The sequence below is a fragment of the Drosophila sechellia genome, chromosome 2R (assembly GCF_004382195.2).
Source record: "Drosophila sechellia strain sech25 chromosome 2R, ASM438219v1, whole genome shotgun sequence".
In the NCBI taxonomy this organism is placed as follows: Eukaryota; Metazoa; Arthropoda; class Insecta; order Diptera; family Drosophilidae; genus Drosophila; species Drosophila sechellia.
The window spans coordinates 16,405,812-16,420,899 of NC_045950.1; the positions used below are offsets into that span (position 1 = coordinate 16,405,812).

Here is a 15,088-nt window from a genome sequence, read left to right on the forward strand (position 1 = left end):
AAGTGCATAAATGAATGAGTGAGGGGTCACAGGGCAGCAAGGTGAAGGTTTATCGGCTCATTAGCTTACAAGTTGCATCTTAATGCCACTTAAAAACATTCTTTGATAAAAACACAGTTAACATGTGAATAATATCTTTCACAAAATCATTATTATGTGGTGAATTTCGTACCAAATATTTATGTATTTATTTGAATATTTAACAAGCTTGTTATTCATTCCAGTTGAGTGTTGTAAATAACATTCGCATCATATTTAATAAAGCTTGTGCAGTTTTGCAGGCTTAAACTTTTTCTGTGCAGATAAGAAAATGTTGGTTTAGCCAACGTGTTCAGCTAAACCCACTTGTTTGGTATGTAAAATGGTTTTAGTTTAACACTAGGCTGTACAAATAGGTCAGCATAGCCGGCTGCAAATGCATTTTCCGAATGCCAAACTGCATCACGTTGACCCACCCAGCTGAAGTATTCCCCCCTTACCTCAGCAGCCGAACAGTTGTTGTGACAAGGACTTCGAGATGGTTACCCATGGCTAAGCCAAAGTTATGGCGATTGCAGTTGGAAATGTGCATCTCCACACACACTCGCACATGGCAGGGAAAATCAGTTTGGAAATTGAATTCGACTGCTGCAGGGTGTGGTGGAAAGGAAAAAGGTCCCTCCAGATTGGGCTGCTGGCATACCGAGTACTCAACTGGAACTCCACTGGCTGAGTGGACTCGAAGTGACTTTGTGCTTGCCATTGACTAAAACAAATGGGCTCCACAACATCTTTTACTGTCAGCTGCAACTTGTCGCCCTGTCCATTTGGGGTGGGCCACTGCTGCTGCTGCCCTCCACCTCCTGGTATATAAATAAAATAAATATTTATATTGAAATGCAACGCAATCGAGCGCAACAGAATTGAATTTCAGAGCCTTGCCATTGGCTTTTTGTGCCTTTTGCCTTTCGGCCTTTGACTTGTCCGCAGCTACTACTAAACTGGACAACCGGGCAGATAGAGACCAAGATGAGAGGACAGCGATTTTAGTTTCTCAAATTGAATTTTCAGAACTTTGTTTGGCATTTAATTGCATTGCAAGTTGCGTTGCAATTCCAATTGATTCCGAATGAGCTGAGTGCTGCAGGTGAAGCGGTCCCAAAAACGATTCAATCCCATCCAATTGGATTGTCCTTTAAAGCGTAATGCGAAATAGTTTTGCTGTTAGTTAGTTGACACAACTTATGTGAATTTAACATTGTTTGCTTTAGTTGAATCGGCAGGTTGACTGAGCAAACTAAAATAGTGAGCGAAAATAATACAGTGCAGCAAAAATACCCTTGCGGAGTTCCTAATCTCTGGGAAGTTTAATCAAATAAATCAAATTGAAGTCCGACTTTTGGAATCAAATTTAGCCAGCAGCTGCGTTATTTACGTTGAGTTGTATTAGGTAATTGCTGTGACTTTTAGTCTAAAATTTACGACGACCAACTAGTCGTATGAGTAATTTTTGGGGAGTGTAAGCCAGAGTTACCTTTAATGCATCAAATATTTTTTAAGGACACTTTTTATGTCCAACAGACGTATAACAGTATATCCCTAAACCTTTGTTTGGCTTTTCCAAGACTGGTATCTCGGCTGTAAGGGATTCCACTAGGAACAGAAAGCGGAAAAGTGTCCATCGTGCATTATGCAAAAAGCCATGAGGGAGGAATATAAAATTACATTACTCAACAAAACAAAGCAACAAATTATCATTTAGATAATACTTTTTAGTGCTTTTCACCCCCTCTTTTCTTCAGCTGTCCCTGTCTGCCAGCCTTTCACTTACCTAACGCATGGAAATTTTTTCCATCTGCATGCATTTTCTTTGCGATACCACCTCGGAAATTCAGCGGAGCATATCAGGCAATCAGTTCGCCGCCAATGGAATTTTTCGCGGGATACCCGACATTCCTCATATCATTTCTGCATTTCCGCTGCGTGGGAAAGCGCGTAAAGTAAAATGTAAGTGGCATGCATGGAAAAAACACAAGGGAGTGGAATGTGGCAAGGAATGGGTAACATAATACGCAGAATAACAAAAGCGGAAAAGTGTGCAAAAGCTGTCTAGAGTAGATGCCAACCGAGGAGATAAAGGATGCAGGACGCTGGCAATGCAAATGCTCCTAATGTTCGCTTTATGTCTTTGTTTTTGGACTCCTTCAACAGGATACTGTCTTCAGTTGCTTGTATCTAGATGCGCGTCTATCAGGACTATCAGATTAGCGGCAGAAACTTCGGTGTCAAACTCAAACTTTGCGAATACAATTTTTGCAACGCAGCTAATTATTTGCATATTTCTTTTACTCGGCCAGACGTGCGACATGAAACTCCGGGAGTTGGTCCTAATTTGAAAGGTTTTTCTTTTGCTACTTACCTCGGGCCATACCTGCACTCCCATCGCCTTCCACAAAGACAAATGCAAATGTCAGCAGAGTGTTGGCAACTTTTTCATTTTGCAACTCTGCCAGGACTTGGGTATGCAGTTGTCATTTTGCGTTGCGCAAATGTCAAACTTATAGACGCTAAGCCACGTGCCAGAAAAGGATCGGGCCCCCTAGTTGCCAACCAGGCAACCAGTCAACTAGTCAACCGCCCAGGGAACCACTCACCATTTTCCGATTTTCCCCACCCCTGTCCGTCTGCTCACCTCGTTGCTACACTGCGTGGCATGCCAATGTTGCACGTTCAAATTAACTTTAATGAACCCAGTTTAGTTGCAAATGAGTTACAGAACTCGAAAAACACATCGAAACGTGTTTAGTGAGCAATGAGCAATGCAAAGGTGGAGGATTCGTTTAGCTGAAATTTCCACTGAGGTACATCTTGATGTTTTTACAATAAAATACACGAGTATGAATAATTTATATCGCAGTTTCAGGAAAAAAGATTCAGAAAGTTGAACGCACGTAATCACATGAATTTAAGACATATTCTTAAATCCGTGTAGATGCATTTTGGAGGCCTGAGCCTGCCTAATGAAGGCAAAATGTTTGATCAAAGGCAAAAGGGTCTGTCCTTTTGGATGGAACCTGCCATAAGCACTATACTACCGGTTAGGGCCAATCTTGAGTTTAGATGGCCAAAATGCATCAGTTCCCCTTTCAGAGGCCGTCAATCAAGCTGCCACCACTTTGAAGTCCGAACTAAGTCTAAGCTAGTTGGCTAGCACAAAGGACTTAGAAGTTAACGGATTGACCCTTAACGCCATACGAGAATTCCCAAAGGACGGATAGGCATTTCATTTCATAGGCAGAGTTTAAAAAATTGTAAAATCATCTTGTCTAGTTTCGCGAATGTGACAGTTACAATATTGGAAAACTTCTACGTTTCCGCACTTCTAAAGAAGAATTTGTTTGTGGCAAAATAAAATAAATAAGTGTGCGAGCTATCTGGAGCAGGACTTTCACTTAGCCAACTGCCCAACTTCCATCGCCTTTCATTTTCTGACAGTCATGCTTATTTATCGTCCCGCATCTTGAGAGGATCCCATTCAATGTGACTAGATTTTTAAGCCGTGGCAATTTATTGGCCGACTGTGTGCCGATTAGCCAAATATCGAGATTAGGCCTAAATCAGCATCGACAGCCAATCCAATTTTGTGGGCCACGCGAATAGGCTTATGGACTTGCTAAATATTTCGCTGGCGGTTCGTTGACTTTTCCCGGGCAGTGGGCCAAAATGTAAGGAAAACAGAAATTGAAATAACACCAAAGATAACTGCGTAGCTGCCAAAAAAGTGTGAAAACCGCAGCAGCAAACTGACAAAATGACTCTGCGACCGACGAACTGCCACGACCGATTGTTTTGGCCCAGTCTGGTCTACTATGTGGTTGTTGCGGTCGGTGTGGCAACAAAGGCGAATGTGGCAATTGATTTATTCAAATGAAATCACAACAAGAAAAGCAATCCCAGGGAGGTGTGGTCAGGTAACTTATGCACTTAGGCCAAAACAAACATTAGGCCGGCTAGCCGCACAACTTGTTCAGTATATTGTATTGGGGTTTCCCAGAAGAAAAGTTTATTTTTATTTGTTTTTCTGTGAGACCAGTTGAAATAAATAAATTCTTACCACAATGTCATTAATATTATAAGTTGCCCCGAACAACAAACGGCTAAAATCACGTAATTTTAATTAAACAGCATTTTTATTTAAATATATTTTATTTTAAACAAATATTTGTATAACACTTAATACTATTATCTATGCTATACATTTTCCTGTACTTTATTGCACTCCACTCCAGCCCGCCAACAGTTCATTCCATCTACTGGTGACCACCTGCTCATCTATCCAGCTGCGGAAGGCAGCGACGTTGGTGTACACTCCTGGAAAGTTGGGATTTGCGCAGCCCAGGCCCCAGGAAACGATGCCGTAAAGCCTGGCCGGTCCTTCCTCTGCTGGGTAACCCACCAGTGGTCCGCCGGAGTCGCCCTGGCAACTATCCCGACCTGGACGCGCGGCACAGATCATCCGCCGGGTTATGGGCAACACCTGGCTATAGGCACGCCGGCACTGATTCGATTCCACCAGATCCACGTCCACGAAACGGAGTTGCGGAGATACTCCAACCTCACCGCTGACTGCACTTTCCTCGGCCTGGAAACCCCAACCGCTGACCAGGAGTCGGGTGTCCGCGGTGGGCGGGTCCGCTAATGCGGCCAGTGGCACTGGCTGCAGGTGCTCGGTGAAATTGAGCCGGCCATTCAAGATGAGCAACGCCAGGTCGTTTTCGTGGCTCTGGGGATTATAGTCGCCGTGGGCGATGACTCGCCGCAGGCTGAGCACTTGGCCCCCACTCTCATGCTTGCTGGATCCCACTCGCACTGTGTAATCTGCACTGCTCCAGGGATCCTCGAAGCAATGGGCCGCTGTCAGCACGGTGTCGGTGCCAATGATGGCTCCACCGCATATGTGCCGGCCGTGCAACTGGACGGATACTTGATAGGGAAATTCTTGAATGGTGGTCACCTCGCCGCCCACAATCCGCCCATCGCCGGGAGTGGGCGTGGCTTCGGCATATGCCACGAGTGCCATTAGCCACCATAAAAGTCCCGTTGAGTACATGGCACCGTCTGACTGACTGAATGGCACTTCCGCGTCTTGGCTTTATATCACCGGCAGTGGTTCGCAACTTATCGGCTTGTCAACAAATTGTGTGATTAAATGTGTTTGCCATTCGCCAATTTGGGTAATATTCACCTACCTTATCTCAACTTCCTATTTGATTATTCACCGAGGTGTTATATACGTGCTATCTGACTTTGACCCAATAACCTTGGCATTTGTTGATATAGCGAAATGTGACTGACAAATGATGTTCTTTCTTGTGTATATTGGATATATAATGCTTGTACCATATTGGATGAAGGCGCTGTTTAAAAGATTAAATAACACATATTAAGCACAGAAAAAGTGGCCCTAAATAACATCTGAGAAAAAGATAAAAGTGACTTCTTGTAACAATTTGTATTTCACACACTCTGTGGATTAAAGTTAGTTTCGGCAGGGGAAAACGAAACCCAATTAGATTGCCTGCATAATGTTCAATTACACAGGTCTCCACATATTAAGTGAGAAAGTCCTTGGAAGGAGGCACACAAATCCTTCGTTTTGGCCTGGATAAGGAGTCATATTTCACAGCTGCCCGGCCAAGGGAGGGGGAGTGGAAAAGTTGATTCAGATTCAATGAATATGTTAACAACTTGGGCAGCCAGGCCAGATCCCAGGCGAGACATGTGTATCCGCATTATTTGCATAGAGTCAGTCAGTCTACTATTTCATTATGAGATAAAACAACCTGCTGCTGGACTTGCAGCAACTTATTAGTTTAGACAAAAATGAATTGCATAAATATTCTGCAGCCAAGGACCATTCTCAGCTTCGAGATAGTGAATAGGACGAGATATGGTACATTTTACACAATCGGATGAGGGGAAAGTCAAAGTGTCAGTGCGGGTAGGCACTAATTGTTTCATTTTGCCTGCCCGGCAGTAAACAATAGCAGAATGCACAAATATATGCTTATTCCAGTGCACATACATATGTAGTTTACATTTTAACAAAATTCAATTTGCTGCTGCTGACACACGGTGGAGTGGGACTTTCTGCTGCTGCACATGCTAATTGCCTGTCCAGCAATTAATTAAACATGGCAGGAGTTAATAAAATGCAGGGCAAAGGATTCGTATGTATTTCTTGCTTTATACATAATTCAGACGATTTAACAAGTAAGTTGAATAATTGTCCTGCATGTAACGTTGAACTTTTTGCGGCTGCATTTTTTTTCCGCTACTATATACAGCAAGGTTAAACAAAAAACGAACTATTGGAAATGGAATGTTTAGTGGTTATATGTAAACTATTAACACTGTTATTCATCAGAAGTTAGATAATGAGTATTTATTCTGGGATTTTATCATAACTTGTTGAGCAATATTGTGACAACAAATCCTTTGTGATGCTTTAATATAAACATCCAATTAGTAAAACTACGAACATAGATTGGAAACAACTTTAATAAAGTATAAATATGTGTTTCCCTGTCTTAAGAGCACACATTTTATATGTATATATAGGTTTTATAGGTTTTATATGGTTTAACATTTTATTTAGCTTGTGCACAAGCTTTGCAATTTGTAACTTTTTCATACATCCAAGTGATGTATAAGAAATCTTACCTCGATTGCGGCTGGTCTTTGTTCTTCCGTGGCATTTTATTGTCGAAATTGTTCGAGTTAATTGCTTGTAATTGAGAATTCTCTCAGAAAATTTGTCACATAACTCTCGTCAGGGCATAAATCTCGCGATGTGGCGGGGGATGGCTGAGGTGGGGGTTAATTGCAGGGTAAAGAACATCAATTACCCACAAAAAACGCGAAAGGCGATGCGGGCTTGGGGCAAGAAAAAACGGAAGGATGGTTGGAGAGGGGTAGGTAGGGAGGAAAACGCTTTGCCGCAAACTCCTTGCTCCTCCTCGCACATAAATTATGCAGTCAATTTTTTTGACTTTATTATAAAATGCGTGTTTATTATGCCATAAAAGCGAGACCGAAGCGTGGGTCCCGAAAAAGTGTTGAAAAGTGTGGTAAAGTGTCAGCATTAAGCGCGAAATTAATTACAAACGCTTACTTAAGTTAAATATTTGAACGAAGCCTTAGCACGACAGCAGCGCAAAGAAAAGTAGCCCGCAGCCAAGTCAAGTAGTGAATTCGACCGGACAGGGCTCTTTTTACTTTGGCCAAGAGCTGCCGGTAAGACGAGCCACTTTATCAGCCGAAACTCCGCTCCACTCCACACCACTTCAGTTTACTTCGTCCTTCTTCCAAAATATACTACAAGGATATTTTTCCCGCTTTTTTCAACCCCATTTTCTGGGCTCATTCGTTCCTCTTTCTTTTTTTTTCGTTTTTTTTTTTTTTTTGTATTCTCCCTTAAGCGAAAGTTGAACATTTCATTTGTCATGCTTTTTGCTGGTGCTACTGCTTCAGCTTTTACCTGGCTTCCTCTGCTTTTCAGTGCGACATCATCTCTCTTCCTCCCACGCATATGTTGCGCCAAAGTTTTTGACTGATTGCCGGGGACAGCAGCAGCAGCAGCAGCCGTAGCAACAGCAACAACAGCGGCAGCAACATCGAAGAAATTCTAAAAAATGTATGCCAACGGCAGCGTCGGTGGCATTGCTAACGGTAAAGTGTTGCAAATAGCTTTTTTGCGTTTTTGAATAATTTATAAGATGTGTTTACACATGAAACCAAGTGACTAAGAGTGCCCAGAGTCGCTTGTGAGGCGAAAGTGTGGCTGTCGGTCAGCACTGATGGCCTGGCAAATAAACACGATAATTTACTTAGGTGCAATGCGGTTGTTCGCAAGCGACAACTTGAGAAATTGCTGCGAACGATTTGACTGGGCGTAGTTGAAAGGGAAATGAAAGAAAAGCTTTTACCAACAATCCGCATAACTTATTCATACAATCTGCTGCAAAGTCCTCCAAATAACCACCTACGTACGACAGCTATTTGCTAATTGTTCTCATTATCTGCTAAATGTGCGCAAATTTATGTGACGCACGCAGTTGCCTCACCAACTGATTTGATTACCCGTACGTGTAGCGGGAAGTGCAAGGCCCAAACCAGGTGGAGGTGCCAGCCAAAATTGAGACGGTCTACATGAACCCACGAAAATAAAATTCAAAAAACAGGAGCAAGGTAAAACTCATAAAACATGTAAAATGCCAGGAAAAAAATTCCACACCCTCTTATATTTTCTCTGCTGAAGGAGCTAATTAAAAATTCCTAGAGCGTTCTATTAAATGTTCATGTTTTGCATAAAAATAATGTTGCCCAACAAATAAAGGCGACTGGCTACAATGAGATGAGCCCCATTTGTTGTGGAGTATGGGTATTTTCACACCATTCAGTTTCGAGTATGTTCTGTGGCTTGTAAATTCAATTGATTTGGTAATGAGAAAGAATTTAATTAACCCATCTTAGGGCATCAAATTCTAGGGATCTGTAAAGTGTGTAAATACTTCGAATAAGCTTAAATGAAACGATGAATACTTATGCCTAAATTTGTGTTATTATAAAACTGCTAGATTTAGGACCATTGTATACTTTAGAAGATAGCCACATATGTTTTCGTCGGGCCAATCAAACCAATAATTTGTCAGCAGGAACAACAGCAATGACAAAGATAAACTGCAATATAAACATATAAATCAAATCACAAAAGCCACAAAAATAGCAAAAATCGTTGGGAGGCGAGGTATTTCGAGTAACTCAACGACTAAGCAGGAAATGCCATTGAAAAACACGTAATCACATAGAACACACACATTCCGGCTATTGGGGGAGAAATCATAGAATTTCATTTCAATGGTTATCATATTTGTGAAGTTTTTTTCTATTTGGGTTCGTAGAGGGTCGAACGGTGGTCAGCGCATACAAATGCAAAACGGAAATGACATGAGGGATAAATCAGGAAATTGCTAAACATCAAATAAAGCTGATACAGCTATGTAAGTATATTGATGTAGGGAATCGTGTCGTATCGAATCGAATCGAATAGAATCGCTTGGCTTCATGTTCGCAGGACAAACGTCAACGGCGATGTCAACAATTCAAAATCATTGCAGTGATGACGATGCAAACAGCTGTGCTGTGCAACGAAAAATTCAATTTTGCAATATGACATCCGGCGGCTGGCAGACCACCAGCTCGCCAGCTCGCCAGCTCGCCAGCACCACACGGCGTATACTTAACGCAGCAACGCTTCAGTCAACAGGGCCGGTAGCGATTGACATGCCCTCCATTCGCCAATGTTCGCCGGCTTTTTAACTGCTAATGTTACGGCTGCTGCCGACTGCTTACGGCTGCTGGTAACTGGATCTTGAATCCTGCCTCCCGGTTCCTGCATCCTGGCCATCTGCAACGCTGCAGTTTTCTGTCAAACAAGAACTGTGCATGCTTTGCGGCCCGGGCACTGCGCTGTAGTAGTTCGAGCTTGTGGCGATAGAGTCAACAGCGAAGCTTTTGGCCCTGGCCAGTTATGACCAGGAGCAATTTGAAATTTGATAACGCAGATGGATGAAATACCACGTTCCGGGACGGATTTCTATTGTCCTTGCTATGAACTCGCGAGCTTTAACCGAATTTAGCGGTAAGTTAGATGGAAGGTATGTCCTTATATCGTTTTGAAATTATGTTAATTCGTTTTTTAAAATGTTCCCAGAACATTATATGAATTTATTAAAGTAATCTCTTGCACGCTGCGTAGATCATTTATCACAGGAACGGGTTGCAAAACCAAAACGTGGCGCTCTTTACAAAATGTAACCAACCTGCCTCGCTTTTTATTTAGTCGCCACCTTCAAGAGCGAACAACTCTCGTTGCAGCAGAAAAATCAGTAAATGGCACTCGAGTTGTGGCGCTTTGGAAACTTCAAGTGAGGCACGGCACAAATTGTTAGGTATCCTAGGCCCCCGCCTGCCGCCCACTCTCTCGCTCACTCCCACAGCGCGTTGTCAGGCTGCGGCTGTGGAGAAAGGGAGGCGACGGGTGGTGGAGGGGAAGTGGAAAATTGTGCGAGTAAGCAGCGCAAATTTAATTACACTTAATTAAGTGCAAAAAATTCGTACAATGCTATTAAAATGTGCTTCAAAATGGCTTTGGTTTTATGTAGTCGTATATGTGTGCTATAGCAGTGTGCGTGTGTGTGTGTGTGTGTGCAAAGTAGTTTGCGAGTGCGGCTGTGTGAGTGAACGAGTGAAAATGTAGTTTGCATTTATTAGAACATTTTTGCGGAAGAGCCATAAAAATGCTTTGCTCTACATTAACTTCTTTTTTTGGGCTGAAAACGATAAAGTTGTGGAAGCCCTGAAGAAACCAAGTACATTTAAGTGCTTTTGAAAATGTACCACAGTAAATTAGGATATGTATTTAATGACCAAATAATGTTCATTCATGTTATGAAAAACAACACCTATTTATAATTCATTGGATTAAATAATTTTTGTATTACTTTAAATACTAAAAATGTTGTAAATTGTTTTTATATTCGCCACCTTTAAAACATTACCTTACTAAAATAAATATTGATTCTTCTTTTTTTTAACAAACTACTAATCTTATTTCTTCTTTTTGAAGAAAACGTCTTTGTGGCGGAAAGTCCTTTCCTGTTTTGTAGTAAACGATGGTCTAGCACGCTGAATTACCTTTTCGAGGGCATTTAAATGGATAGCAGATAGCCCGAAACAATAAGAGGCATTAAAATTTTTATTGTTCTTTCCATGGCGGTGGCTTTATGACTTATTTCCCCCCGACGCTGTTACACATAATTTCTGGACGCTCCAAGAAAATATACATATATTTCTCTTATTTATGAGTGGCTGGCGCTGTCCGTTCGCCGTTGTTGTTGGTTATTTTGGGTTTAGCGCGTTGACAGCATGTGGCTGGAACGGCGGCTACTTAGCATCATCGCAGGATGCTGAATCCTTATTATCCTGCCACTTTCCAGTTGACGGTCTTATGGCTCCACCACCATCGTCTCGAGTTTTTCTGAGCTTGGACTGTTTTTCCTCTTGGCTCTTGGCTCTGACTGCTGTTGTTATAAGCCGCTTTTAGCCGCTGCTCTGACAATCCGCGTCTGCTGCTACTTATTTTGATTAAATTTACATAATTTTCCCCAATCAGCTCGTATTTCCCTTTTTTAGTTGCCTTGCAATATTTAAAAAAAACAATGATTTGAAAAAAACAATTTTTGTCACGCCCACTCTAACGCCTTAAATCCGCCAAACCGGTCAAGCACACACAAAATTTTTAAAAATGATTAATTTTCGTGTTCGCATTTACACTAGCTGAGTAATGGGTATCTGATGGTCGTTGAACTCGACTATAGCATTCTCTCTTGTTTTTTTTTGTGTATACTTGTTAAGCTGCAATTGATCCCTTTTCGCTGACCCATTAATGCATTTCGCTCGCCACTGATATTTGCTCAATCTTTATGTTAACTCGATTGCCAATATCGTGTGCAAATATTTCAACAGCTTTTCACCACGAAAAAGATGACTTTGTTACTATTCGCAGTCAGTGCCACGCCTTCCACCACCCAACGCCCACCTAAAACCACTGACATACCGACAGACAAAAGCGCCAGTTGAGTGTATAATTTGCGCTTTGTCTGACTGTCAACACTTTTAACCCATTTTTGTTGGTTGTACATTTTGGCTATGCAGATGGATCGAGTACAGTGGAGATAAAGTGAATGAACTTTATCGCTCTGAAAATGTAAGTAGAGTAAGATCGAAGTGTGTTGCCGACATTTTAAGGAGCAGTATATCCTTGCAAATAGTTACTAGATACATTTTGCTTTATCCTGAATTAATTTATAATTGACTATAACTTTATAATTTATATGCATTAGCAATACCTCAAAGTGTATATTCTTATCCTTTTTTAGTAGCTAACGCACTTATTAATGCCTCACTGTAGCCAGTGCATCTGCAAGTACTTTTTTATTCATTTGCTCTTCAGACTAAGACTCCGTCCCACTCTTTCATCTTCCCTACTCTGTCTCCTTCCGTTTTTTATCCATTCTATATCCATCTAGCACTTGAAGGCCACAATTGCACTGCGTCGAACATTAACAGTTTTTCCAGCAGTTCTGAGCTTTGCTTGGTCTGTTGGCTGTTGAAATAATATTTGCGATCATAATGGATTTTGGCAATTTGAATATTATTACACACGCACACATAGGGGATTACATAACACAGGGACTTTCGCAAGGGCAGGCAGTCAAATTTTTCGTTCAAAGTTAACAAACAATTTTCTTAAGTAGTCAACGCTCGGGGTAGTTTAGATTTTGCATACTCGCATGTGTATGCAGATGAGTTTGCGAGAGAACTTCATTTGCTGCTGGGGAAATTGATAAAAATTTGACTAGTACTCAAAGGCTGGGCGAAAATCCGCCCAATGACCGGGTTAATAATGAAGTGCGTTTTGCCAAAAGTTGAATTGCAAAAGGCGGGGCGGGGCGGTGAGCCGAAGGAGCAGCAAGATCACACAAAATAATAATGCCGATGGCCAAACAGTGTGTGGCATATTAGCTGGAGTTTGCCACAAACCAAACATGGCTCGCTTTGCCAACCAGCCAACCAGCCAACCAGCCAAACAACCAAACCGACAGACAACCAACAACCAACAGGCAACAACCAGCCGAGCAAATGCAAACATCAGGCGCATTATCATTGCCGGGCAAATGACGTACAGAGATTAAATATTTACCCGACTCTGTGTCCGGGCACAACATGCAACACTGGAGAACGAGTATCATCCGCCCCGTTGGCTGGTTTGCCGGCATTGCGCATACGACATGTAGCCCTTGCTCAAATATTAAAAAATAAGCAGCTAGCAGAACGGACTCCTCCTGCCTTTGCGTTCCTTTCGACAGATCCAGCTCCATCTAAAGCACCAGCTCACTGCCAACTATGGCACATAATATTCAGTGCGTTTATACATCCATTTCCTGGCCCAAGGCTGCCGCACAGACAAACCAAGCGACCAAAAAGCCAACAAACACTGTTGACAGCAGCAAAAGTAATAAAACTTTAGGCGTTGACTGACTGCCTGAACTGAACTCAACTGACTGAATGAGTGATGGACTGGCGGAGTGACTGACTAACTGACTAACGGACTGAGTTTTTTTTTTGGAGTCTCTGGCAGTGAAATTCCATTTGTGACCTTCAAAAGGTTGCACACAGATATTTGTATTGTCGTATTTATTCAGCGAGTCAACACAGAAATATATTAATGAGCTTCAAAAAGGAATCAAGGCTTCAATCCTTCCCAGGAACAGGTTTGGTACACCAAATACCTTCAAGAAAATCGAATATATATATATATCACTAATGTCTTAAGCCGCCACGCGGAAATATTAAAACTTTGTTTTAGCCCCTTCTCGACATTTTTCATTTCCAATACTTCGCTGTTGCGGCCGCGGAAATTGACAGGAATAAAGCAAAACTGTATAGGGAAAATTTGAAAATCCGCTTTTGTGTGGAAGGGGATTCCGTGGAAATGGACATGCTATGCATGCTGAAGCTCTGTCGCATTTATTACCAGCCACGCCCCCTGTCAATGTGCGGAGGCGGTGGTGGGGGAAGCTATACACATACTCCTACGAACATCCGACTGCCGTTTGTCGCTGCGTATTGGTACGTGCCGAATGGCAACTGGAAAACTTTTTTAATTTAAAAAAATTCTGTGTTCTTTCGCAGCTAGTCCAAACCAAGACGAAGGACGGCACTAACTGATTTTGGAGGGGGACGACGCATGCGTTGCATTTGATACGCGTATAAAGTCTGGACCAAAAAAAAAAAACAAAATAAAAAACATATATAAAACGGCAAAAGACAAAATGGAAGCACCGAGCCCGGCGTTAAAAAATGCGTTTTGCCGCGAGCTGTAAAGTTAATTTACAAACGAAACATTCGAACCGGCTTTCGGGCCTGGGGGTGTCCATAGAATCGGGTCGTGTTCGAGCTCCAGTCCTGGCTCGGCTCTGGCCTGGGCTGGGATCCTGAAATCCGGAGTCCGGGCATCTGGGCATCCGGGCATCCGGATGGCAACCACAGCGGCGACGGCTGCGGCATAATAAATGCGAACATAACTCTGATTCTCCGAATGCTTAACGTCGCAGCCAGCCTTTATTGTATTTGACCTTCCCGCAGAGCGAGAGTGGGAAAAATGCGTGTGCAGCATAGTGTAGTCAGCTGAGGCAGCTGCCACCGGGCACAGTGGTTCCAATATATACGAAAACTGGGACAAGAAAGGGCGATAAAATACTATTACTTCATTTTAATTATATCATAGATTTTACTATAAATTTATTTCTCTTTTTTAGGGACTTTCTCAGTTGAAATTGTTAACTTCAACCAAAAACATATAATTATGAGAAATAGCTAAATAATACTTTATTCTGCTTAATAAAACAGATCTTCATTTAAATAGGCACATAATATATATTTGCTTAAAGACATTCATAAAATTTAATTCTGTGCCGAAAATGTATGATGTCCTATAAAATCTGATGTTCTCCGAGATAAAGGCTGATGAAATGGGGACTCATAAATTTAAATAATACGGCCTTGTCTTTTACGAGGCAAGCTCCACTGTGGGAATCGCCGGCGAATGTTATTGAAAAGAGCTTCTCATATTTCAAAGGGACAATCACGCGTTTGACAGCCGCGAGCTGTCAATGCTGCGCTCGGCCATTCGCTCGACTATATAGTGTATATATATATATATCTGGCCGATCGGGCTGGTGGCCAGATACTGGGATGCTGGACCTGCTGGCGCTTTTATTATTATAAGCCATGCTGTGCATATTATATTACCCCACAAAAAATTGTTAGCACATGCTTCGGGCCATGCAGGCAGGATTGGAATGGAGAGGGGGAAATTGGAGGGCAGGGTACTGGCGGAGTCTGGTCCAATTGTCACTTATAAATTGACATTTAAAATGTTTTGGTGCGACTGGAAAGTGGTTGCTGATAACCAAGCGTATAA

The 15,088-nt window shown here is 42.1% G+C and overlaps 1 protein-coding gene across 1 annotated transcript; it reads right to left on the reverse strand.

Annotated features, from left to right (window-relative positions):
- Window positions 1–4,224: 4,224 nt before the first annotated feature.
- LOC6610066 (trypsin delta) lies at window positions 4,225–5,110 on the reverse strand. Its single transcript, XM_002034646.2, has one exon. The coding sequence runs from the start codon at window positions 5,087–5,089 to the stop codon at window positions 4,250–4,252; it is 840 nt and encodes a 279-aa protein (XP_002034682.1). The 5' UTR covers window positions 5,090–5,110; the 3' UTR covers window positions 4,225–4,249.
- Window positions 5,111–15,088: the final 9,978 nt, after the last annotated feature.

Excerpts from the sequence above, each read along its gene's own strand:
- LOC6610066 (XM_002034646.2), bottom strand. The coding sequence starts at position 5,089 with ATGTACTCAACGGGACTTTTATGGTGGCTAATGGCACTCGTGGCATAT.